Source organism: Condylura cristata, unplaced genomic scaffold (assembly GCF_000260355.1).
Source record: "Condylura cristata isolate star-nosed mole 26May11 unplaced genomic scaffold, ConCri1.0 scaffold00013, whole genome shotgun sequence".
Taxonomy (NCBI): Eukaryota; Metazoa; Chordata; class Mammalia; order Eulipotyphla; family Talpidae; genus Condylura; species Condylura cristata.
The window spans coordinates 31,905,975-31,933,194 of NW_004567114.1; the positions used below are offsets into that span (position 1 = coordinate 31,905,975).

Sequence of the window (27,220 nt, forward strand, 5' to 3'; positions counted from 1 at the left end):
GACTTTTTCTAAGGAAAAAGAAAAAGATACACATCACGTGGCTGAATGAGATCACAATAGGAGACAAATTTAAAAGTCTAGAATACTTTGCACATAGTATACAATGTTTATCAAATCCAAAAATTATCACATCTGCTCACAGATACCATATCTAGAACAACAAGCTCATCCCACATTTGACTAGCTGCTGTGTTAAAGATCACAGAAGACATGACATTCACTTATTCCAACATTTACTGAGTCCCCCTCTACATTATAATGTAGACACAGGGGATGCTAAGTTCTCTGAAGAAAAATACATCAGGGTAAAGGGAATAAAGATAAAAGATAATGTGATTAATGGGGACAGAGGCTGGAAAATGTCTTTTGTTAGGGAACAAGGGAAAAAGTTATCCTGATATCTGTGGACTGATATAGAAAGTGCAATGAGAATGAAGCAAGAATATTTTGGCATGTTCATAGAAAATCAAAAAAAGAGCATGCCTGAGTGCATGAACAAGGAAGAAGAGTGGTGGAAAGGAAAAGATGTGGTGAGCAGTAGGGCATGTTAATAAAAAAAAGATTGAAGCTAAGAATAAATGAATAGGAAAACAGGAAATGAGTTTACAGAAAGCCTATCAAAGGTGTCAAGTGATTTCCACACATTTTATAGTCAATTTTCCTGACAGTCTTGAAAGACAGTTGTCATCATAAATTATCACTACCATCATATTTCTTTACAGTATAAAAATAAAATGAATGACTTGATTGGAATACAAAGCAAGTAAGAAGCAGGACTAGGCTATAAATTCAAATCTAATACCTGAGAACCCATACTAAGTTCTTGACACAACATAATGCTTCTTTGATTGAGAAAGTCATACTATAAAAGCATTATTAGTTGAACTAACATTCTGGTCCCAGCTCCTTATATTACAGAAGGTAGTTCAGAGGCTGGAAAGAGTGCAAACTCTCTCAGGTTATAACAGTCTGGCTTACCTATCCAATGTGGAATTTTCATGTTCTCTTAATTTATCTATTACAGGTTGAATTCCTAACATCAGAAATTCATAGCGAAGATGAAGTCTAAAGTCCAGACTTTCCTGAAAATAGAAGGGTGATAAAATACTTATTTATGGTTGTTAGACTATAGTCACTTTTCATTATTCTTTAATAGCATTATGCTTAAAGCTATGGTTTAGAATGTTCTTACCACGCCTGCGCCTTGGCTGAGCACTGCATTGATGAAGGACATGATGGCAGTCTTGAGACTCACTTCATCTCTATACCGCCCTGTGCTTTTGTCCAAGTCATTAATTAATGTCTATCAAGGATACAGACATAAAAACAAAGGACTGAATCATTAACACCACAACCTTACTTCATTTATTCATTATTTTAGAACCAGGAGTAAAAAAACTTTAGAATTATGTTGATCCATAGAAAGCCACTTTCCCCATTTAAGTCTTTAAAAATTCATTCAAAATTCTTACACTGCCCATGTTCGCATGTACCTGTATGCAAGGTACAAAAATGGTGACATCACTATTAATGCTGATCCTAAATCAAAAATAGCAACTAATAACATTTTCAGGGACCATCCCAGTTCGTGGCTTCAAAAGATGTGTGCTATATTATGTGTAGGAAGTTGGGCCACATAGTGAGGTTCAGTTTATCAAAAACTTCAGATGGTTCAATTACAGAAAGTACATTCTACTTTCCAGTACTAAAACCAAAGAGAAAGGAGATACACGCAGTCATACTTTCCAGTACTAAAACCAAAGAGAAAGGAGATACTTGAGGTCATGATGTGAGTCACTCTAGGACAAATTTCAAGTTATGTTCCCTCTTCTCCCCATCAGAGGAATGACCACAGGAGGGAGGCTCACCCACCTGGAAGCGGGTTCTCTCGCTGGCGTACTTCTGATAATGCAGCATGGCCTGTAGAACCTTCTTGTGACCCCCGGGAACCAGGCACACAGCGCCCAAGATTTCCAGCACGGCCACCTTTGTTTTAATGTTCTCTGTGCTCAGACTCTGAGCAATTACGTTTATACTCTCAGAATGAGCCAGGACATGAGCCCGACCTTGAGAGTTGTTCATTAGCGCCTTTATACATCCAATGAGAGAGGTATGTATTCGAGACTCTGAGGTCTCATAGTCCATGGTCTTTAAAAAGTTGAGGATACATGAGAGGCCATCTAAGTCAATGAATCTGGTTACAAACCTGCCATGAGAAGAAGGTTAAAGTGTATCAGAACTAAGTCTCTTTGAAATTCCATAATAACCTAAGTGGAAAAGTCCAGAGGAGGGCACAGGCCAGGAGAAAGTGAGAAAAACACTTCTTAAAGTGCCATAAGGTTTCCGCTGACTAAGTCTTCTTAATTCCTGGTCTCTTCCTTGGCAAAGACCCAATGGTCAGCTCTAACCAGAAAGAATGAAAAGATCTTTCCACTTGAGGTAAATATATCTTAAGTGATACATCGTATGATGTACACACCAGTAAAATTAAAAATAAGCAACAAGCAGGCACTCAGAAGCCAAGTAAATATCTTGAGTTGAGGTCATCTGCTGAGTCAGCGTTATGGCAGCATGCAGCCCCCCTGCACTTTTATGTGTTGGCCAAAAACCCCCACAAACTCCCTATCAATGACAGTCAAAGTTCATATTTAGACTTCAGGATATTTACTTGTCAAATAAATGGCAATTTATAGCCTTAAGATTTTGTATAAAAAAAAATCATCTTTTGTACGATGATGCACTGACTCACATTATATAAAATAGATAAAAACAATATTTTATTACCATGTATTATTGTTTGCTATAAATTGTATAAATGAAAATAGCTCACAATGGACATGGGCATGTCAAAGCCTTGGAAAAGTTCAAATGTAACCTGACCTTCTCTACAGGTAGCTTATGTGACTACTTATTTAGCACTGGCTACCTATTCACATCTGAGAATGCAGAATATACACACAGAGGAAAACACTGATTTAGTTAAAATAGGCTAGAAAATCTCAGACATATAACTGATAAGGGTTACTGATGAGTCAGTAAATTTTTCTGAGCACCATTTTATAGTCAAAAAAGGCAGGGAATCTTGGTTTTCCAGTCATTTTTAACCAATCACTATATGATATAATAAAACTAATTAAACCACTTGACTTCATTTAATAGCAGCTGTGCTACAAAATTTAGTACCCCAACATCCCACCAGACTTCAAGAGGCAATAACAGAAAAAAATGAAGGTAGAGGAGGCAAACACAGGAAGATTACTAGAGAGGAAGCAAATCACTGTTGCCAGAAAGTCTGCCACCCCCCCCACTTTTTTTTCACTTTTCTTGGACTACAACTCACGACATAAATTGCACACTTTTAAAATAAACAATTCAGTGGTTTTTCATATATTCACAGTGGTGTGCGTCCATCCCCACTATCTCAGAACAATTTATCAACCCTAAAGGACCATTTCCACATTGCTCCAGCCAGGCAGCTACTAATCTTTTGAGGTTTAAAGACTGGGTTTTTCCAGACATTTCATATGAATCACTTCTGACCTTCTGTGTGTGATTTCTTTCATCTGCATAATATTTTCAAGGCTTATCCACATTATGACTTATATCACTACTCTATTCCTTTTTTGTAGTCAAATAATATTCTATCTCACTTTTTATTTAACCACTCATTATCTCACTTAGGATTGCTTCCACTTTTTGCCTGTGATAAACAATGCTGACATGAACATTTGTGCTCAAAATTTTGGGAGGACATGTTTTTCACCCCCTTGGTTGTATATCTAGTAGCAGAACTGCAGGTACTTATGGCAATACTATGTTTAACAATTTGCCCCACTGTTCTTCAAAGCGGCTGCACCACTTTATATTCCCACCAGCAGAGAATGACAATTCCACTTTCTTCACATTCTCACCAGCAGTTACTAGTCTCTTTTTTATTTTAACAATGCTGGTGACTGCCTCTTTATCTTTTAATTGAAGAAAATCAATTTAATGAAAGTTCATGGTTAAAATATTTCATCTGCAACTCAACCACATGCTTTTAGAATTTCCTTGAAAGTTTGCCTAATGCATAAAATGGAAGGGCAGAAGAAAACAGTAAGAAGGGAAATAGGCAACAGATAATGCATGCTACCTAGAGGAAAATTACCTCATTGGTTTTGTTCTTAGTGCTGTCTTCAAACTCTCTATCGTTTTGCTTCTTTCCTCCTCTTCTTCTTTCTCTAACGCCAGCAGAGATTTTCTCTATGTAAAGAAAACTTAAGTTGTTTCTTCATTTTGCTTTAATTATTGCATAAGCAAACAAATCTACAGATCACATGCTACCATTACTTTTAATATGATCAATAAATCCGTAATTAAGATATACTACAAGCCAAGATGTAGAGCAATAGCATCAATAATTACACAAATTTGCCATCTCTTCTACAGTTTTTAATCTTAATGCTTTACGAAAATGCTTAGAAACAATTGTAGAGATTAATTATCCAAACGTTTGTGTAACTTGTATTGCTATATGTGGATGAAGATGCTACCATTTATAACTGATAGAAAGAAACGTGGACCTGTAATTGCACAGGTCCTCCTGGCAACTAAAATCAATCCCAGTACAGCATAAGGCAGATAGCAATCCTCTACAGTATCTCTCTTATTACTCTGCTGAAAAGTATAATTGTTTTGTAAACTTTTTGTTGTATCAAGTTATTTTTTCTAAGAGGAACAATTCAATTGGATCTGATACTAAGATGGTCAATTTCCTCAGATTTAGTGCTTAATGTTAGAAATGATTTGACATCACTTGGGCACCAGTCTACAGTGTGCATGTACATGTGTGAGAGTGTGTGTGTAGACATGCTTTGCCATCCAGGGATCTGCTAGGACCATGGTTTTCAAACTTTAATGTGGAGATGAATCATTTGGAGACCTTGTAAAATTCAGGCTCCTGTTTGGTATGTCTGTGTTCACCAAAGCCTACGCTGCTGCTGCACTTCTGACTCACTTCTAGGCAATCCTGATGCTGCAAGTGTGTGGCTTTTGCTCTGAGAAATACGGCTGTAAGGAAGCAGGTCTCAGTTAATATTAAGAGGTCATGAAAGCGAGTGAGGTTTTATAGGCTTGTTAGATGTCTTTTTCTATTTCTTTCATCCCATGATCACTTCATACTCCAAGTATTTTGATCCCAGCATTATGACCCAAGTATTATACTTCAGTATTATGACCCTAGTACTATGATTGCAGCTGCCCCCTTCCTCTGAGCCACAGCTCCCCTCTCTTTACCCTACTGTGAACAGGTGCTTGTCTAGTCTGTCTTTTTATTTGTTACCAGTTCTGATGAAAGATGTGTTGGGAAACAAGTCGGGGCACGAAAAAGGAAAGTCTGGCTCTTATCCATAAGTGTAGTAATCTCGCCTCTCCGGTCTTTCAAGACCACAAATCATTGGGTGCAGTATCAGTACTATGTATTCAAAAGTTAACTAAAGTCCCCCTTTGACTTTGCAATTAGGAGAATAAACTAAAAGGCAAATGAATGTCAGTATCATTTAAGTTGTTACTGTTTCTGCTAAAGCTGTCCTCTGGTGTGATGTTCCTAGACAGCTGTCACAGGCAGACTGGGGGTAGGGGAGGCTGCATGTGGAAATAGCCCATGAATTCCTTCCTGGCTCTGAGACCCACCTCCTGGAAAATTCTGAACAAATCCAGCCGAGTATGTTTAATCTCCTATGGCACAGCTGAACTTGTTTAGACTCAAGCAATCACTTTGACTCACTGCAGCTCAGAATCAAGCCTTTTATGAATATTATTTCTTGTTCCTGAGCTTAATTACACAAAACTATCCCAATAATTAAAGACCACACACACATAGTATTGTGGCTCACTAATACTAAGGGTATATGCATTTATCCTGCTAATAACCATGGAGGCTGGAACATCTGAATAAAACAGAATACATTAATATATCCCGAGCAGAGCCTCGGGAGATTTAGGAAATGTTAAGAAAATTAAATTGGGATTTCCTTTCCCAGTATAGGGAGCATTGTCTTCCTATGAAAACAGAAGACAATTCACTTTTCTGTATGTGATAAGATAGATTCAGATCTAAAATTCTGAGAACAATGAGGACATATAGAAGAACAATGTTTTACTGGAATGTTTCAAAATAAAGTAATTTATATAAAGCTTTACTTTTTTTTTAAGTTTTATTTAATTGTGCATACAGAACTGGGTATAGGCTAGAAGTGCAGGGGCAGCGAGAGGATTCACCAGAGACAGAGTGGGAGCAGAACAGACAGATCGAGGAAGTACACTGAGGGGAGCAGCGGGCGGGTCAGGAGAGGTCTGCCACGCCATGTGGTCATCTCCAGGGCAGGCGGGAATCGAACTCATGTGGAAGCGGCTTTAGCTTTTTAGTGCTGCGTTTCAACTTGCTGCACCACCAGGGAGGGCCAAAGCTTTACATTTTTAAGCTTCACATTTGCAAAGAAGACTTAATTTGCAAGTTTTGGTGGCAAAGAAGGATATGCCTGTGTTTCTGAAAAAGGCCCAAGAGCAAATACCAAGGCTGCACCTTGGCATATGCAGGCCAGGCCTGTGGCAGCCTCTTTGGGTACTCAATGCACTTACTAGATCCCTGTGCCCATGAGAAGTAGGTGAAGGACAAAGTGCCTCCTGCAGAGACTCTCTGGTCCAAGCTGCTAAGCATGCAGGTCTGAGAGAGATGTATGGATGGATGAGGCATGGAATTCGTTCCTGGCTGGGGGCCTGGAACTAAGCCCCTGTTTGAAACATTTCCTTGGTGTGACAGCAAGCCTGCTGAGCACATGAACTTCACCTTACCCATCTGACCTCCTTGAGGGGACCCAGAGAAGACACATACAGAGAAGCCCAGGTTCTTTAATACCCTATTGGGCTTTGCAATTCTATTATTCTGTTCTTCGTTCTTTAAAAGCCAACCAATCACCCAGGAGCCCTTTAAAGAACAAAGCATTCTTGTTGTGAGGCTTAATTGAAGTAACTTAACTTGTTCCACAAACAGCTTCACAGACCAAAAGGGCTGCAGTTCTCAGTCTAGACTGTTTATCAGACTCTGGAGGGAAAAAAAAAACCCAAAAAACAAAAAAACAGATGCTTTCCCTCCCCCAGAAAAGTTTGGGATGGAGGTGTTATCACCAGGTCTTTCTGAATGTGCCAAAGGGTTTTAAAAACCAAATTAAGTGAAAGACCAATTGAAAAGGTGTCTGAACTTAGACTGAGAGATTTAAATTCCAGCTCTACCATCTCTAAATTAGATGACCTTGGGCAAGTTAACCTTTCTCTGGCTGTCAGACCTTATCTATAAATAACACTTATTGCATAGGGTGCTTGAAAAGACTTGCAACATGTGAAATGCCCGTAACACTGCCTTTCACATGATGGACATTCAGTAGTAGTAGTTGCTATTGATGCTCAAGACAATGAATTATGACAATGTGGATTTATAAATGTCCCTTCAGCAATTCCCAAACCAAAGAGACAGAGTCTGGTTGCCAATCTAGAGGAATCATGTCCTTTTCAGTGCCGAGGGACAAAGTTCTCAGGATGGCTACTCTGTTAGCAGGAATTCTCTAATACAGCTATCAGAGAAATTAGCCAGAACTATGAGAGGGGGTGAGGGTGGCAACAAATATGATGAGAAAAACAGACAACTCAGCATATGGTTTTTGGTCTCATCGGGTCTTCTTGTTCTTTTATGTCTATAGGAGTTCTGAGGCCTCTCTAATCCTGGAACTGTTAAACCCTCTACCTTTTGTCCTAGGGACATGCTGGCTCAGTGGTAAAGCAGCACTGGAAAGCACTATTGGGTGTTTAACACATAAAGAATGGCAAAGAGACTGACAAATGAATAGCTTTGAGATATTCTTGGAAAGGCTTTTGGATTAGGAGGCAAATATAATTAAAATGTAGACCATTCATGAATGTAGCAAAGGGTTGTCCAAGAGAAAGGAGGTTCTTGAAGAGATGCCATGTACTGGCCCATCATGAACCCTCAAGTGCAGGAAATAGGCCAGGCTCACTCCAGAGAAGGCAAGGATTAGTCACTACAGAACAAATAAACCTAACTGCCCCAAAATTTGAAGAAAGAAAAAAATCTATAGTACTTAGTACTTCTCCATTTATAGAAGTGAATCTAATAACAAAGCAGCAGCTTCCCTGGTTAGACATCAAACAATGCGGACTTAATTAGAAAGACACACAGCCTGACTGTAGGAACAAGAATTCAGAAAACAGCCTTTACATGCAGGAAATGTACATGGTTCTATATTAATGCTTAGGCAAATGCATAGAAAATCCTCCATGGTCATCACAAATCTCACAGTCTGTCAACATATTCATACAGATGCTTAAGTCAACCTTTTTTCATCCTGTCATTGTGTTGATGCCTTGTATGCTAAATTTTTGGTGATTATCTTCTGCTGTGCTTTTAGGTTAGAAAGCCTCGGGATAAAAGTTTCTGCAGTTTCTTCCATAATTTATACAGTCCTAGTCACATTTGTCACCCTGTTTGTTATTCATTGTGTGACAGCAGATGAAGCATCTTTAAAGAAGATGCTAGAATAAGAGTAAGTTACAGAAAGTCAAGGCTTCTAAAAGCTTAGCAAAAGAGTGACATACTCTAGTCAGTTTTTAACTTTTGCAGCAGCAGCAAAACATTAGAAAATCTAAAATGTTTGTGTTAAGTGATAAGAAAACAATTCTCAATAAAGAATCAGGGGAAGGAAGGAAAAGAAAGGTAGGAAAAAATATTAGGGAAGCAAGCATCTGCTTGAAACAATTCCTTCATGGTTTTTCTCACAAAGAATCCACCAGATTGATTCTTAAAATCAATAGTGTGCCTCCTGAGGCAGAGACTGTTTCCTATTGTGGGCAACCTCCAATTTGTATCAATATTAAGAGAATTTAAGCCAGTAAGTTCCAAGGTTGAAGACATTTTCAGCTGCAAATTTTAGCTGGATCAATAGCACCCCAAAAACTGCTCAGAACACTGACATCACAGAGACATCAGTGTAATCAGAAAATATATTTCAGTAAATGCATTTTAAGCAATTATCTGAACCAAAAGTCCATGTGCCAAAGATTTCTCAAGGACACTGAGGGCTATTATTATTATGTCCTTTCACTAAATAGCTTACTACAGTAACTGCTTCTGTTAAACTTAAAAAACGCTTTGGTAAAGTCAAGAACTCAAGAACTAAGTCAGTCCTCATTAAGAAAGAGAATGAGGCCCTCCCTGGTGGTGCAGTGGGTTAAAACACAGCACTAAGAAGCTTAAGCCACTTCCCAATAAGTTCGATCCCGCCTGCCCGGGAGGTGACCACATGGCGTGGCAGACCTCTCCTGACCTGCCCGCTGCTGCCCTCAGCAGTGTACTTTGTCGATCTGCCTGTTCTGCTCCCCGCTCTGTCTCTGGTGAATCCTCTCACCCTCCGCATCTCTGGCCTGTACCCCAGTTCTGTATGAATAAATCTTTAAAAAAAAAAACTATAAAAAAAAAAGAAAGAGAATGAGAGAAATACCATGAAAGAATTGTTTCATGTATTATTTTTAAATCCTATTAACTTTTAGACTTGTGCAGCCATCACTAAGCTCCAGTGATTGGTAAAAGCAACTGCAAGTTGGAGCTGAACATAAGCCAGATTTAAGATTACATTTCCTTTCATAACATTAAACTCACTTATATTTTAGTGTGTGCTGATTTTATTTCAAACACACTGGAAAAATTCACTTTGCCAAGTACTATTCCTGCCCTCTTATATTACCCAACATTGAGTGTTTGGAATGGAGTTTGTAAAGATAATATTTGGTAGCTCTTACTCAAGTGAATTTATTATGCAATTGTGTGCTTTGTACTAGGACTTGCATTTTTAAACTGTGTCATAGAACATAAAGTATACCTACAGCAGCCATGGAATTGAGCTGATCGATGTAGAATTCAGGCCAACTTGTTGCTCCCTTGTTTTCTTCCTGGTCCTAAAGAGGAAAAATATAAGTGATAATTTACCATATATGTACACATGATGGCCCTCAGCACATCTGACTTCCAGCCCATCTATATAAACCATGAGGAAACAGTGAGATGGCAGATTTTGTCTTTAAATGTTGGCTTTACATCATTGGCCCACTCACTTCATTTCATTTGGATGGTTTTCTTTTTTTTTTTTTTTTTTTTTAAGATTTATTTATTTATTTGTACAGAACTGGGGTACAGGCCAGAGATGTGGAGGGTGAGAGGATTCACCAGAGACAGAGCGGGGAGCAGAACAGGCAGATCGACGAAGTACACTGCTGAGGGGAGCAGCGGGCGGGTCAGGAGAGGTCTGCCACGCCATGTGGTAGCCTCCGGGGCAGGCGGGAATCGAACTCATGCGGAAGTGACTTTAGCTTCTTAGTGCTGTGCTTTAACCCGCTGCGCCACCAGGGAGGGCCTGGATGGTTTTCTTAATCATCACTTTCCACAGAAACTGTTGCAGTCTGAGTTAGTGTGACAAAGGGGAATTTTCTGAGCCACATATCAAGGGGAATTTAAATGGGGACTTTGGCACATGAGGGTGTGAGCTGTTCTCCTCAGGGACACAGTAGTATTAAGAAAGGTATTCTATTGCATGAACAAAGGATCTCTGGGCCCTATGTCACAGTGAGGACAGTACTAGATTATTCATCTGAATGAAATCCATGAGAGGGAAAACTGCCATTAAACTGACCACAGGAATCAGTCAGTTGTTAACTAGAGTTTTTCAGTTCATTTTATTCAGACTCCAGCAGCCAGTAAAAAATTTGAAGAAGGGTTCATTTTCTGTAACCTCTTCAGATGAGGGGGTAGAATAAGCCTAAAAATAAATAGAAGGTGATAAAAGGAACAAAACTTAATCCCAGGTCCAATACTCATGTTGTGACACCTTGTATTTGGATAGAAAGCCTGTGAGCTCTGGAGCGCTCAAACATGGGAGCGCTCAAATTCCTGAACCGCTCCAGTAAGTTTGGGTCTTACAAACAGCGTCATTTGAGGTCAGTATCGTTGCTGACTTGATTTTGTGGACGAGAGTCTGCACCAACCTGAATCCACATTGCCTGCCTGCGTGCACACACACACACACACACACATGCACGCTCATACACACATAATTGCACACAGTATCAAGTTGCTCTGGCCTCTGCTCAATCAGAGCACTGAGTCTATCAGAAGGTGATATTGTAGTCAGGGATTGCCATGCATGTTTGCAAACCTATGTACCAGAATTCATTTGTGGCATCAAACAGACTTAATGAGGACATGTTCAGCTCTTCGCTAGCTTCACCATTCAAATAGCACCATATATAATAAATTTCCTCTTCTCGTGTCCTCTATACAAGATGCTGCTCTAGCATGCACAGCTGCTACCTGACACTAAAACAGTTACTACTTATTTTGCATTAGCATCTCATTTAGTAGAACAATAATTATTGGTGCCAGAACCCCAATCTTGGAATAGTCGTTTCAAGATGGCGCTTTTAACTGCAGTCCTGTACTGTACTTCAAAAAAAGAACCCACCACTTTCTCTAAGCAAACTTTCTTCGGCAGTCTACTAGGGTAAGCGAAAGAAATGTAATTTCAAAACCATTCTTTAAGTATTCACCAAAAAAGGAGCAAAGTAATTATTGTTTAGGGTGCCTTAAAAGCTGGCAGTAACTGAATTTCATGTGGAAACTGACAAAGGCCACGGCAGTAGCTTTGAAGCTGGACTGGATTACACATCTATGATTTTAAAGAGTGTAGGAAACAGATGGGTTTGTAAAACAGCTCCTAATTATTATTAACTTGTTAATAAAATAGCTCACACTGGTAGCATAAATGCTGAACCCTCCTCTCCTCTTAAAATGGGGTATTTAAGTTAGCAAAATCCCACCATTACCAACACAGTCAGTGAGGCAAAGCCCAGTGACAGTGTATTTGAAACCATAAAATTAAATAGAACATGCCAGATCGTTTATTTCCCCAAAGTAGGGCATATTCCCAAAACTACAACAATATCATATCATGTCCCATATTCAAGATCCCATGAGTGCCTATCTGTTATAAGTTTAATACATTTGGCTACAGAACAGAAGTCATTTTAGAAACTGAAGGCTAGTGTATGACTTTACGTTCCAGAAATGCCCGAGTGATGTAAAAAGATCAAGAGTAGACCTAGCTATGATAGTCATAATAAGGGGAAGTCTTGTTTTTACTTCATATGCCTCAATGCTAAGACGACCAAATGTGCTAACACAGGTGAAAGTTTCCTGCAAATGCATTAAGTGTTATCTGTTTTACCTTTGGGGGGGGGGGTTATCCTTAGAATTTGCCATTTGGGCAATGTATTTCTAATTTCCTCTATGATGTTCTAGTCCATTTTTATAGACACGGGCTATAGGAGCTAAAGGAAGCTCACATCTGTGAATCAGCTCTCTTTTGCTCTCTTCTTTGCAGTTCAGCAAAGGCACAGGCCAGAACGAGATGAATACAACTGTCCTAGAAGTCCCCAGGAGAGCACACAAAACTGAGACATGCACGAGGGAAAGCCATGAAAGGAACTTCTCTCCAAACTGAATTATTATGCTATTCCTGAAGAGCACAGAGCCCTCTTATTATCAGCCTCCAACATGTATTATCCCTTGAGGCATCTATTTCAGTTCTGTGTTCCTTGCTCAGGAGAAACAAGTGGAAAAATATATGTGATTGTATACATTTTATTAGTTGTAGTGGGAGCAACAGTAACAGTCAACACATCTACAGCTTACTATGTGCTAGACTATTCCAAGTACTGTATTCATCATTTAAACTGCCCTATGAGGTAGTTGTTGTTATACTCGAGGGGAGAGACAGGCAGAGAGGACAGGTGAGCTGCCAAAGATCATCCTGCTGGAGACTCAGAGGCAGAGAGAAAGATCAGACTGCCGATTAATCACAAGTAACAGACATTAAGTGCAGAAGCTGGCCTTTCACTCTTGACTATTTTGTGATAAGAAACTCAAAACATGGCTAGTGTCCAAAAATGAGTTCAGCTTTCCCTAAACCTGATTGCTATTTTTGGGCCATTCAACATTTCTGAATATTAATCTCAGTCCTGAATTTTAACCCAGGTTACCTCTTATTTCCTTTTCCAGACTTTTTCTATGGGAACTCTTCAAGTTTTCAATGTCTTTTCTATCTTTATATGTGCAAACAGATAGCGTAGTTGAGAAGCTTTTTCTTAACCTGTTCTCCAATTCTTTTATATACTTCAGTTAAAAATTCACCTTTAGGATGATTTCTCAATAGTTCCTGAAGATAGCCTGATAGTACTGAGTGGCTATGGCACTGAAATTGTAAACAAAACACTCCTTAATCACACAACATGTGATACTTTTGATGACCTTTGCTACCAAATCCATGAGAACTTTTTTCTAATAATCAAGCTTACTGGCTTCATTCATTTTTTTTAAAAAAGCTTTCTCCTCCTCCCCAGCCTTTTATAAATGTTGGTAACACTTAATGACACCTAGAGGAAGTTGCCTATAGGATTAAAATTCTAACAGCCCTATTCAATGTTCTTTATTTTACTTACAGGATAGATAATCCTATTAAAATCTTATTTGTTCCCTCTTGAACTTTTTTTTTTTAAGATTTATTTATTTGTGCATACAGAACTGGGGTACAGTCCAGAGGCTCAGGGGTGGCGAGAGGCTTCACCAGAGACACAGTGGGGAGCAGAACAGGCCGATCGACGAAGTACACAGCTGAGGGGAGCAGCGGGTGGGTCAGGAGAGGTCTGCCATGCCATGTGGTCACCTCCGGGGCAGGCAGGAATCGAACTCATGCAGAAGTGGCTTTTAGCTTCTTAGTGTGGTGCTTTAACAGGCTGTGCCACCAGGGAGGGCCCCCTCTTGAACTTTTTATAAGAATTTTGATTCATATTCTTATCTTCAGGAAGTCTATTAGGTTATTAGGTATTAGAACAACATAAACACTTTGTGTTATTAAATTCTTTGCTGATTATTGGTTCTTCAGAATATTTGTAAGCAACCATTTATTTTCAGACAAATGGTATTGTAGAAAGATAACCAGATAGATCTTCTGAAGATATTCTACACCTAGTTTTAGAAAACTTACCAGATAAAAGCCTATCAATCAGCTTTTATTGGTAAGTTTGAGAACTTCTGTGTCCCTTGCCCCCCCCCCCAAAAAACGAGGGGTAAAACCAGACTTGTTGAAAAGTCCCTAATAGTCCAAGCTTCACAGCTTTAAGAGTGAGATGTCATGGAAAATACTGTATACGATGTATACTATATACAACAGTTTAAGCTCACAACTTCTAACATCAATTAAAACAACTAAGTTGTTCAACGACCTGGTTACAAAACTCATTTTCAATAGCTACTTCATTTCCTTCCTTGCCAATGGTTACTGGATGGTGGAACAATCAAACATTAATTGTTTTATTATTTCTGCAATCCAACTCACCCTGTTTCTTTGGGAGATTGTCCAGACACTGAGAAGTCTGCCGGTTGGCATTTATCTTTGATACTTTGTCTTCACCTCTACCTTGTACTGAGACCACTCTGACCTGTTTGTCTGCTCTACTCCCATTATTTAAAAGTTGAAAACAAACAAGCAAGCAAAAGCAAGCCTACTAGAAAGAGGAAGTTTAAGAAAGCTGACTTCTGTGTCTTTTTTAGCCAGGCTTTAATCAACCAACTCTTTTAGAAGATAAAGAAATACAGTCTTTCTAGCCTCGCTGTAATTTCAACTGCCACCTTTTTTAGTCCAAATAACTGCTGAGTGCCTAGTAAGAAATTCAAGAATTTCTCCCCTATCTTCTTTGAATTTTCACCAGTGCTTTTATTTTTCTCAGTATCACTTTGCCCATAAGAATAAATTTTGCACTGTTCCTTTGTCTGCATTCTTTCCAAAATAAACATTCACAGCTGTGTGTCTGAACTTGCATTTTTCAGGTCACTACCACTTTCTGTGCAGATCCAAACTGACAGTGTTCCACTTCTGTCACCATCAACAGACATGCGTGATTCTCGGCCACTTGCAACCACATGGGATTTACAGAGAACGAGTTAAGTAACACCCCTTTATAACTCTGTTTTGGTTTTCCCATCTGGAAAATGGGTGTCCACTTCTTCAACTCATTGTGAGTTAATAAGTTAACACAAGTAAAGAAAGCATGGGAATAGTACACACAGAGCACGCTCAGTAAGTGTGAGGTAGTATGGACACAGCATATTCTAGAATCTCCAGCAATGGTCATTGCAGGTTCTTATTACTAGAACTGAAAAACTGGAGCAACCAGACTGAAGGTAAATTTTGGCAGCAATTGTCCAAATATAAAACAACCTTAGGCTTTGAACACATAAGTCTACATTTAGCCATAATTATGAATCTCTATATGCATAGATACATGTTGTGCTTTTTTTTTTTTTCACTGCCATGCTCTTTGAATTCCCAAATAATAAAATTCCCAAAGGTATGGAAAGGGAGATGGCTCAATAAATTAATTTGTGGTAGTAACAAAATGAAGTTGTGGTGTATAATGGTATTAAAAATGTCCATATTGCTATTTTAGGGCAACAGCTTTGCTTATGTCAATTCAATGTTCTATGTAGCAAGAAATGCATCAAGTGAAGACCTTGCAACAGTTGAAATGTCTATTCTCTACTCTGGGGCACCCCTCTATACCCCATAGCAAGTAATTAAAAAATATTTCTAATAATTTCTCTCACTGGGTTTTCTATTTCTAAAACACAGTGTTACTCTAATGTCAACTGTTTATGCAGACAAAGAAACTGATTTTGGCTAAGATTTACCCAAAGCCTGTTAAATTTTTCTAAATTTCCAAATATTTGCAAATGTGTGTGGCAAAAAAAAAAAAAAAAATCCCATTAGCAGCTGAAGCTTGTCATTAATATAAATGAGACACAAACTACAGTTTAAAATAAAGTCTTTAAGAATAACTTTTGAAAATATCACAGCACTAATATGTAAGAAACGGTGGAGTTTTTCTCCAGTTTGAGATGCTCTTGGTAAGGCCCAAAATAGGCTGTGCCAAGGTCAATCAATTACAAAGGTCATGTTTCGCGGTTGTTCACCGAGACCACAAATCACAGACTGGAGCAGCATGCACTTGGCCCACTGAAGTCATAAATCTCCATGTGCACTGTTATAAACCCATGAGGTTTTTGGATAATACTTGCTAGGAAAGAAAAACACATTCTTTCGCTGTCTAGATTTGGCTAAAAATCCTCTATCAATACATAAGAATATTATCAACTCAAAAATAGTACTGACACATTAAATCCAATGAAATGAATTTCAACAGCAGAAACATATCGTTTCAAAATGACACAAAATAAATTTCATTCTGACAATTTTCATTAGAGGACAAAGGCAACTAAATACTAACACAAACTGTATTTTTTATAAAACTGTTTTATTTGTATAGAAAATGCTATCCGAAGAAAATGCAAGTGTGATTGTACACAGGGTCAGGGAATTCCGTCCCTTTGTAATAATCAAAATGGTTACCTATTGCATTAAGTTGTTATGCTACCCCAAATTTCATGGGCCTGGCCCCTTACACTAATGAATACAACAGATGTTAAATAAATTCACTCTGTACCTAGAAATTTTACAGACTACTAGGCAGAAAGGGGCAGACAGACCAAAATAGTTTACTCTACTTGATATGTCTCCATATGTGACATCTAATAAACTCAAATGAATGATAGGAAACAGGTGCCAATGTGGGTTAGATCAGGTCCAAGGAACAGGATGGAAGGTAGAAAAATCTTTTGTGGAAGGCTTGCTAATAACTTCTGCTAACTTTCATGGGGTGAGTGTTATTAAATGTAACCAGTACCTTCTCAAAAAATGGCCATGATGAAGTGTGGGAAAGCCTCATAAATCAGGGGTTAGGAAATATTTTTTGTAAAGGACAAGATAATAAATATTTTAGGTCTTGCACAACAGTCTGTCATTACTCAACTCTGCTGTTGTTCAATGTAAAAATAGTTATAGTTAACACCTGAATGAATGAGCATCAGTCTCAAGAAGACTTAATTTACAGAAACAGGTGACTGGCCAGGTGCTGTCACAGGTTGTCAACCCCTGTGCTGGATTAGGTTTGGCTCTCAAGGGGCAGAAGTACATCAACTTCTAACTTGGTTACCAACTGTTTTTAAGCCTTTTCCTCTGAAGCCACTCTGTCTCCAGTAACTCCAACTATGCATTAGGATCAGTTCAGAAAGAGTTTGTAATTTTCCTAGGAACTTGCATTTTTTACCTCACTCAACCTTTCAACACCTACCCTAACCTCTAGCAGTGTATATACCCTATATCCAAAGTTTGTCAAAGTAAGGTGGTTAGTTTTAAAAAATAATCCCTATGCTATTAGATTTCAAGATGGCCAGTGGACCTGGCCATTGCCAACATTGGTTACTTTTTTGGCTACTGCCACAAGTACACAAGTATATGCTGCCAAAATCCAGTTGGGGCCACACAAGTAATGATTATAGAACAGTAGCTTCTTCATCTGCCAGGATATGCAACACATCGTCCTAGGCTTCATTCACACTGTCATTTTCTGGAAACACTTCAGGCTGACTTGCTGTAACAATGGTTTTTCATATCTAGCATTTAAGAAACATGGAGGAAGAACAAGCTGCCTTCCCCATTTCCTCTCTTTTTGTTTTTAAAGATTTATTTATTTATGCTTATAAGAGGTACAGGGGATAAGAGAATTCACCAGAAAAAGAGTGGGGAACAGAACAGGCAGATTGACTGGAATACACTGCTTAGGGGAGCAGAGGATAAGACAGGAGAGGTCTCCTGCACTATGTGGGTCACTTCCCTGGCCAGGAATCAAAATCCTGCTACAGTGACTGCTGATAACCTCTTACACCAGCAAGGAGGTTCCCATTTTCTCTTTTTTTTAAAAAAAAAAAAACATTTATTTATGCATACAGAACTGGGGTACAGGCCAGAGGCACAGGTGTGGTGAGGGATTCACCAGAGACAGAGTGGGGAACAGAACAGGCAGATCAACAAAGTACACTGCTGAGGGGAGCAGCGGGCGGGTCAGGAGAGGTCTGCCACGCCATGTGGTCACCTCCGGGGCAGGCGGGAATCGAACTCATGCTAAAGTGGCTTTAGCTTCTAAGTACTGTGCTTTAACCCACTACGCCACCAGGGAGAGCCTCCCCATTTTCTCTTATACTGAAAAATATCTGTATGGTTTTTTTAAAAAATATTTAATTATGCTTATACCACACCTCTGGGGTACAGGCCAGGCCAGAGGTGTGGTGGGTTAGAAGATTCACCAGAGACAGAGTGGAAAGCAGAACAGATCGAGGAGGAAGTATGCTGCTGAGGGGGAACAGTGGGTGGGTCAGGAGAATGGTGGGTCTGCCATGCCATGTGGTCAGCTCTCTGGCAGGGGATCAAACTCGTGCTGCAGTGGCTTTAGAGAGCTTCATAATGCGGTGCTTTAATCCGTTGCGCCACCAGGGAGAGCCCAAACATCTGTATGTTTTTAAGGAGAGCTGTCATGTAATTGCAGAGCTAGGTCTCTAACCCTGGAGACACCCTCCTCCTCTGAGTTTCCCCTCACAGTGGTCCCTGCATAAGGTGACCAGCAAGTGACTGGTCATGTGTTCTGAGAGATGGCTTTGAGAATTTCCTAGTTGTCTGAGACCAGCACGTTCATAATTTATTAGAAAATCCACCTCATGCTAAATTGACAGATGTCTCTTTGCAATTTTAAATACTCCTTGGCCTTAGTTTTGCCCTTGGGAAAACTGCATGTAACAAGTCTAACTTCAAGGTCAACAACCCAGAAAACATTTTAAAAATCTGAATAAAGCTATTATGTCCTCCCAAAATTGCCTTGTTACCAAGCCAAAAATTCTCCCCTGGCTGTATAGCACAAGTTTATCTTCCTCAAATTTTCTGTGAGTTCATCACACCGTCATGTCGACTCTTTGTAAAAATAATTTCAACAAATATCTTTTATTTCCTATGAAAGAGAGAGCTCTTCTTGCAATTTTATATGTGATAAGGCTAGATAGTCTTTAATCAGAAGGCATTTAGAAGATTTCTGATCAAAATGTCTCCCAAGAAACAGTTCTTGCTCTCCTAGTGGAGAAAAAAAGACAGGCTTTTATGTTTTATAATAAAAGATAATATCATTTGAAACAGTGGTAAACATATCTAGTCCTTATTTTAGGGCTGTAAGTATATAAACTGGCCTCAAAAGCAAAAATTGCTTTCTTATTGTAATATTGAAGATGGTTTATCACTCAATTATAAATTAACAGAATTGCGAATGAGTGAACAAGACCTAACTGCCAAGCAGCTTTGTGTTATTTTTGAGTGCTCTGTTTTATACTTCTGTTGTCCCTGTTCTTCCACTCCTTGATTGCCCTCAACTCCTTCAAGCCTCAAGGACATCAGAATAAGAGCTGCACAATACCACTTCCTGGCTGACCAAATGAGACAATCCATACAGGTAAACCATGGAAGTGACATTGCATGGCTAGCACACAACTCCAGGTTCCTCACATCCAAACTACCTAAATGCTCAGACTTACCCAGAATTCTTTCTCAGGAAAACCTACCCCACCTGAGGCACTTCAATTCTACCTGTTCAGTTGCCCTGTCTAAGCTATATGTCACTGTCCTTATTTGGGTATCAATGAGTCTCTGGCTTGAAATCATTTCACTCTATCCCCTTAAGAGACACAACTGCACCTGGCCTTCTATTCTCTCCAGAAATCTGTTGGGTAAAAAGAGGGCCGCTCCCTCGTGGCGCAGCGGGTTAAAGCACAGCATTAAGAAGCTAAAGCCACTTCAGCATGAGTTTGATCCCCGCCCGCCCCAGAGGTGATCCACATGGTGATCCACATGGCAGACCTCTCCTGACCTGCCAGCTGCTCCCCTCAGCAGTGTACTTCCTCTATCTGCCTGTTCTGCTCCCAGCTCTGTCTCTGGTGAATCCTCTCACTGTTCCTGCACCTCTGGCCTGTACCCCACTTCTGTATGAATAAATAAATAAATCTAAAGGGGGAGGCTACTTCTAAGATTTCATGTATTGTTCATCAAAAAGTAAGTGAAAGAAAGAAAGAAGGGAAGGAAAGGATTTAACCTACTCCCCACCCTAGACAGAAAGTTACATTTGACCACATAGACTAGCTTGGGAGCAGGGTTAATACTATACTGATGAACAAAAGGTTTTTCAAGGACAAGAATGGAATAGAATTCCTTTGTTCATCCTGTTCAAAAGGCAGTACCAAACTAAAACTACAAAGTCCCTTCTTATTCATTTACTCATCCAATAAATATTTATCAAGTTTTATAATGTTATAGACACTGTTTTACATGTTGGAATAGACAATGAAAATAAAGCTCCCAATTTTTCATGTTAGTGATCCATGAACATAAGTCATTGAGATACGGGGCTATATTAATAAACAAGTTGAGAGACTGAGAAGATCACAAACTTATTCTCACAATAGATTCAGTCTTTGCAAATATAGCTACAAAGAATTGTACCCATTTATGGACACTTCCTCTTAACATGATAAAAACAAGTATTATGTGTTCTTGACTTTTTACTAAACTCCAGTCTTTACTGATGTATCTTTTAACTTCAACATGAAAAACATCAAATGTTGCATTCTGAAACTCCACTGAAAAAGAACATTTCCTTAATAGCACAAAAGGTTGCATGAATATTTTCTATGTATCACAAACTTAGTTAACCTGGAGAAAAAAAAAATCGAAAATTTTTGGATGACCTGAAATGAAACATAACACAGAAGTCAGGCTTTGTTACTTCTCAGTCAAATGCCCTTCGTGTTTTCCTCCAATCACATGCCCCGGTAAAGCAAGAAAAGAGACCCAGTCTTCTTCTGGGGAACAGCAGCCATGAAACTAAGAGAAGACCAGCAATATGATGCCGAAAGCAAAGAAATCAAGTGCATTTGTAAAACAGTTCAGGAAACCAATCTGTTCCAACAACACCTTCTTTTCTGAAAAAGCCCCAAAGATTTTGTAGAAATGAAATCTGAAAAATCATGTAAGAGGTACCTAGGAGAAAAAGGTATTTCACATGCTGATTTAAGAAGTAGCCACACTCCTTACCTAGAACTAAAAGTTGAACATTTGTACCCATTCCCTAAACTATAAGATTTTTTACTTTGTTTTAACAAATCATTTCTTTAGCAGAGCACTTCACAGTATGGCATATGAATGGAGCTCAGAAAAATCTCAATCAGAGTAACTCTAACATCTGAAGCCAATTTTACATGACAATTCCTTATTTTCATGGCAAAGATAAAGAAACCTCCACTTTTCAGAAGAGATACAATCCTCTGTTCTCCTACAGACAGAAACTTTGCCTGTGACACAAAGGTACACAATGGTATTAAGCCAATTTCTCCCACATAGCTTGCTAGGAGTGAAGTCTCTGATCAGTTATCACCATGGAGTACCACAGACCCAAAGTACAATTTAGTCCAACTCTTTGGTAAATTAACATGTTTGGACACACATCAGTAAACCCTTATATGGTATGGAAATCCAATCAGTGGTGTCAAAGGTCTTTGTCACCTCACATCTTGCTACCAGATTTCTGCTACCAAGCCAGGCTTTCAGAATGTGTAAAAGCAGATTTTGATGTTCTATAACCTGCTCTTGGGAAAACATCAAAGTAGGCTTATGATTTGCAATATAACAATATGACGCTATGGAGAAAAGACTCAGAATACAGTAATTAAACTAGGGAGAGAATCAGGGAAAACTAGAAGCCCACAAAGGCATCTCCCATTCTGGAAGCAATCTCAGGATGACTGCACACAATGCAAACAGGGCTAATCTTTCCTGAGGACAGCTACAACAGTTCTGATTCTAAGTCATCATTAACTTTAGGGTATACTATTTAATCAATGACAGCATTTTAACAAAGGAAACAAAGTAAAGAACACTAGTTGGAAGATGTCACTATTTCACAAATATCTAAATGTGAAAACTTAAGGAAGTACATGTTACACACAGAGAAAACAAATACTTCTCACCTATAGGGGCATTAGAGGAAACCATTTTATAGATAGCTTAATCTAATGCTGCTTCGCAATGCCTTGAAAAATGTCAGAAGTTAAGATACTATTTAAAGCAGATAGTCTTTGGTGGACATTCTACTGTAAACTTTTCCTAGTTCCACAAAGTAACTAGATTCCTTGGGAGTGTAAGGAATTTGGAGAAATCCAAACTAGAAGTATTTGTGACAATCTAACGTACACTGGAAGCATGACGTTTCTTTCCACTTCCCTGGGGAAAAGCCATGACAATGCATCAAGCCAGAGCATAGACTTAACAGTATTAGGCATGCTCGAGCTATTAGTGAAAGGGATAAAATAAATAAATGTAGGAAAAGCCAGTTCGTTCTTTGATCTCTCTTTCAAGGTAAAAACATCCTTCCAACATTCCATTGATATCATTCAAAAAGCCCTCTCCTGGAAACGAGGTCAAATGATGTTGGGGCACTCTTTCTATGCAAATAGTCTCCATAGCACTTAGGGCATCTGTAGAAAATCAGGGAGAGACCCAAGGGAAAACATGGAATGTGTTACTTAGGTCCAACTGTAATCTAGAAGCAAAAGGATGCTTCAAGGTCAAGAGTGACAAATACTTGCTGCATATGCCATATGCTCCCATCTTGTATCATGGCAGACATTGCTAATCAATTACAACACTGTTCTCATTGAGAACATCCATAACCCCTGGGTACTTTTTGAAATACTCCAGGCTCAAACTCACCATTGTTCAGAGACTAATTAATATAAATTAAGGGCTATTCATAGTGCACTCAGTTAATACAGAAAGAAAGCCACAGTCCTAAGAAACACTACAACAAAGAACTGTACTGCTCTGGAGCATCTCCCATACTGCCTGCTTGCCACTCTGAAATCCACTAGACTGTAGATAATCAGAATGTTTAGCTGGATTTGAATTCCCAGTTGTGTGATATAGTAATACACTTTCCATCAGAGATATAGCTATCACCGAAGACTACCCACTCATTGTACATTTCTACACTTGCAGGCTACAGAATTTTGGAAATGAAACGGAGCTTATGTGCTTCAAGGGGCTCAAAAGGCTTCACACACAGTTGCATTTGGAACCTTTGTTCCACAGCAGCACTGTTGACAAGCACTTTATGGGAAAGATTATGAGCTCTAAGATAGTCATGTTCTCCTGACTCTGTAATCAACACATAGTAGAACCTGTCCTGTACCAGAGCTGTCAAAAGGGAGCTATCACAAGGAACTTGCCTAAGAATTAAGATTTGAAAGTCAAAGACAGCTGCTCAGCTGAGCCCTTCCCAGGGCTCCCAGGAAAACCCAGAGCTCCAAATATATTCCAGGCTATAAAGCAGAGGCAGAAGTGATGAGCACAGAGTGAAAGATGCGGGAGTTGCTTCACTGGCCCCCATTCCATAGAGAATAGAGCTCAACAGGACACACCCCATTTGAGTGATAAGTGAATGCAAACAGAGGGTCATTTGCCCCCATCCTTTCAACCTGGTGTTCCCTGATTACACAGAAAGCAAGGCCTTGATAAGGAGTATTGTTCACTAAAGAAATTCAAGGATGAAGACCACTAAAGAGATGACCAACACTCTAAAGAACAAAGCAGAATGGTGTATTTATAGGCTTAAGAACTCATGCATTTACTTGTTATACTGAAAGTAGCTCAGAATTTAGGCCTCAGAATAGACAGCAAGATATACATTTCAACTCTTTCAAATATGACAGAATCAAGGGTACAACAAAGGGGAGAGACTCTTACAAATTTTATAAAAAGAAGCTCAAGATAAAGATCCTCTGGTTAGTTTAGAAGAGGAGAAAGGGCCTGAGTGTGTGATTTCTAGCCATAGCCAGTGGCCTTGTTGGCATAGACATGCCAGCTCTATACCCACATACGGAGTCACTGCCTGCCAGAGGAGCAGCGAGGCCTCCAAGGAATGTCCCTCCAAAGCTTGCAAAAGATAAAACACAATTTGCCTGTGTTTGGGACTCAGGGTGCAAGCAAGATCTAAAGGAGAACAAGAGTGAGCCACACAAAGAGCAGTTCCCTTTATAGTCAAATCAAAGAAAAGCAATGCTGAGTTGTGAGTCCCTATGAGCTGGCCACTCATGGGCAACTGTCACCTATTTGCTATCAACAGATCACAGCAGAACTTTCCTAGACTACCTACGGGGATAGCCTGTATCACCAGGCAGGCCCAGAGATGCCTAGGCCGCTGCTGACCTGATTGTGTTACTATCTCCATGGGGGTCTCGGGATAACTCTGTGGTAACATCAAATACTTTGCTGATGCAAATGTCTCTTGATATAAGGTCAAGATGTCCCCTTCCTTGTCCCTTGTAAAACTTTTTGTCCCCCATTCCAATCCCATCCTCTGAACTTTATACCTCATACCACTGTCGCATGATCAGCTTTTACTGTCCTGGATGCTTTCAATAAATGGCACAAGAACTTATGCTCAAGTATCAGGGCTTTGCCTTGCCAACCTGCTCCATGACTACTGTGCTGCTCATAGGGTTCCCACTGCAAAGTGGCAACAGTTCCTGCCACAACCCAGACTGATTCATTCATTTAAATGCCTTTAACATTTTTTACTTTCTTTATGACTCTGAGAGTGTTTGAATGTGATGCTTTCCATTTTTCTAAACCTTGGGCATTTCTTTTTTAAATTGAGCACTTTCTATTCCAGTAATCTTTGCCACACGTGAAGACAAAATGAAGAACTTCAACAGTATTTTCTTGTACCTGACATATTAAGCTTATGTAAAGAGATACTTATCCCTCTCCTCAGGGGCTGACAACTTCTAGTTGAGTGTAGCTAGAAATAATTACAATTACTCTGGAGAGCAGCTGAAGGTAAAAATGGTCATCCTATCAAGCAACCCAATCTAGGTATCTATCCCAGAGAAATTCTTGAACACATGCACAAAGATGTTCGTTGCATTGTTTCAAATAGTAAAAATAAGTATTATCTAAGGGAATACAAATAATTAAACAATGACTCATTGCTATAGTGGATTATTATATAGCAGTTAAGATGAAGAAATACTATATACTGTGTGAATATATGGAATAAGGTTATAAGTATATAAACAAGGAAAAACACATACCTCTTTCAAAACTATATTTATAATGATTCTTTAAAAAAAAAATCCCAAGGCGTGCATAATAAAACTTTAGCATTTATACAATATGGGTATTTATTATATTCTAAAGGCTTTCATGTATTTAAAGGTTTTACAAAAATAAGTAAAACAGGGCCCTCCCTGGTGGCACAGTGGGTTAAAGCACAGCACTGAGAATCTAAAGCCACTTCCGCATGAGTTCGATTCCTGCCTGCCCTGGAGGTGACCACATGGCGTGGCAGACCTCTCCTGACCAGCCCGCTGCTCCTCTCAGCAGTGTTACTTCGTCCATCTGTCTGTTCTGCTCCCCACTTTGTCTCTGGTGAAGCCTCTCGCCGCCCCTGAGCTTCTGGCCTATACCCCAGTTCTGTATGCACAAATAAATAAATATTTAAAAAAAATAAGTAAAACAACCAGAAAATAACAGCTTACCTACAATTTGAGGGGAAAGTTCATTGTTAAGTTTTATTTTTTAGAGATTGCCCATTTGTGGAAACCAGATTGTCTGTGCTGGCACTAAACAGTTATCTACAACTGTGCTGAAACATATTATTTATTATCTCCTCAACCCTGAAGTTTTCTTTCATTAGTATGAGTTTGGAAATCACACAGTTAAAGCAGACTATTGGATTATAATGCTACAACTCTGAACAAACTTTGTAAATCTGGCTCACTTTCTAACAGATTACTTATTTGTAAAAATGGACTTTTTTCATGGACCTCTTGGGATTCCCTTTTCCCCTAACACAAATAACAGAGGAACAGTGTTTTGATCTAAAAATATTCTTTTGTCCTCGTATGTTGAAAACTTGAGATATTTATTGACCACTTGTCTTTTCAAGTCAATAAGAAGGGAATTTTAATTTCATTTAAAAGCAACTCAAATCTCACACAAGCCCACTTCTAAGAGCTGCACTGGACTACTGGATCAGCAGGGCCCACTGGTCACCTGGGCAAGAAGAGAAAAAAAAATGCTATTTGACTTTCTCTGGGCTCAGTCTTCCCCAAGAATAAACTAATGGCATTCTTGTAATAAGATGCAGAAGTTAAAAGGAGTTGATGATCACTGACTTCTCCCCTAATTTATAATGTATTCTTCTAACTTACAATCCCCCCCTCTGAAATACCCTGTGGTTCAACTAAGGGAGAAGTGCTACTGAAATTCTCAACTCTTCTGAGAAAAACAGATCCCACCATGTAAGGCCATGGCTGCATCCTGTGTGGCACATGTGAACAGTAGCTCCAAGCTGCTGCTCTGATGATATCACCATCAGGCAGCTACCATCACCATAGCTGCTCAGTTTTCACAAGGCCCCTATGAAACTGGTTTCATTGTATAAAAGAGGATTGAGAAATTAGAAAAGTTGGGTAGTCATGACATCTTGCCTTCTCAGGTTACACTTTGGATGGCCTTTACCTACGCAGAGTATTTCCCATAACTATTACTTGGCTGCTCCTTATCTCAGAAAAGAGAATCAGGTGCATATATTAGAATAATTCTGAGGAGCAAGCATAGTTTAGGAAGCTGTAAGACAGATTCCTCAATTGAAAGTTTCTGGAGATAGCCCACCCCACCCCACGGGAGGTTCTTTCATAGAAGTATCTCAAGTCTGAAAACAGAGAACAGTACAGAACCAGAATGCAATACTCCAATGAAAGACTCCAGAAGTTGGACACAATGGCTTGGAGTTGTTAATTTCTCCAAGGACCAAAAAAAAAAAAAAGAAAGATATGTTCTTGGTTCATCCTATGAGCACAACTACTCATGACAACTGCTTAGTTAATGGTGGTGTGTACTTACTTAGAGTCAACATTTATGAAAAACACACAGCAGTGAACTCAAGACCATTCTGGATACCACAAGGTACAAGTGGGAACAGGGACCAGCTGGATTGACAGAATTGGTTACATGGAATGGAAAAAAAAATACCCAAAACTGGTATTACTGAACAAAAGGATTATAGGAAGAAAAGG

The 27,220-nt window shown here is 39.2% G+C and overlaps 1 protein-coding gene across 2 annotated transcripts in view; it reads right to left on the reverse strand.

Moving 5' to 3' along the window:
• DAAM1 (dishevelled associated activator of morphogenesis 1) overlaps positions 1 to 27,220 on the reverse strand; it is a 154,463-nt gene that overhangs the window by 42,385 nt on the left and 84,858 nt on the right. For both annotated transcript variants that reach the window (XM_004681825.2, XM_012724620.1), the window contains exons 4-8: positions 9,931 to 10,002; positions 4,148 to 4,242; positions 1,873 to 2,206; positions 1,193 to 1,303; positions 979 to 1,082 (exon numbers count right to left, since the gene is read on the reverse strand). In XM_004681825.2, coding sequence (XP_004681882.1) covers positions 979 to 1,082; positions 1,193 to 1,303; positions 1,873 to 2,206; positions 4,148 to 4,242; positions 9,931 to 10,002 — 716 coding nt within the window. The remainder of the gene's footprint in view (positions 1 to 978; positions 1,083 to 1,192; positions 1,304 to 1,872; positions 2,207 to 4,147; positions 4,243 to 9,930; positions 10,003 to 27,220) is intronic.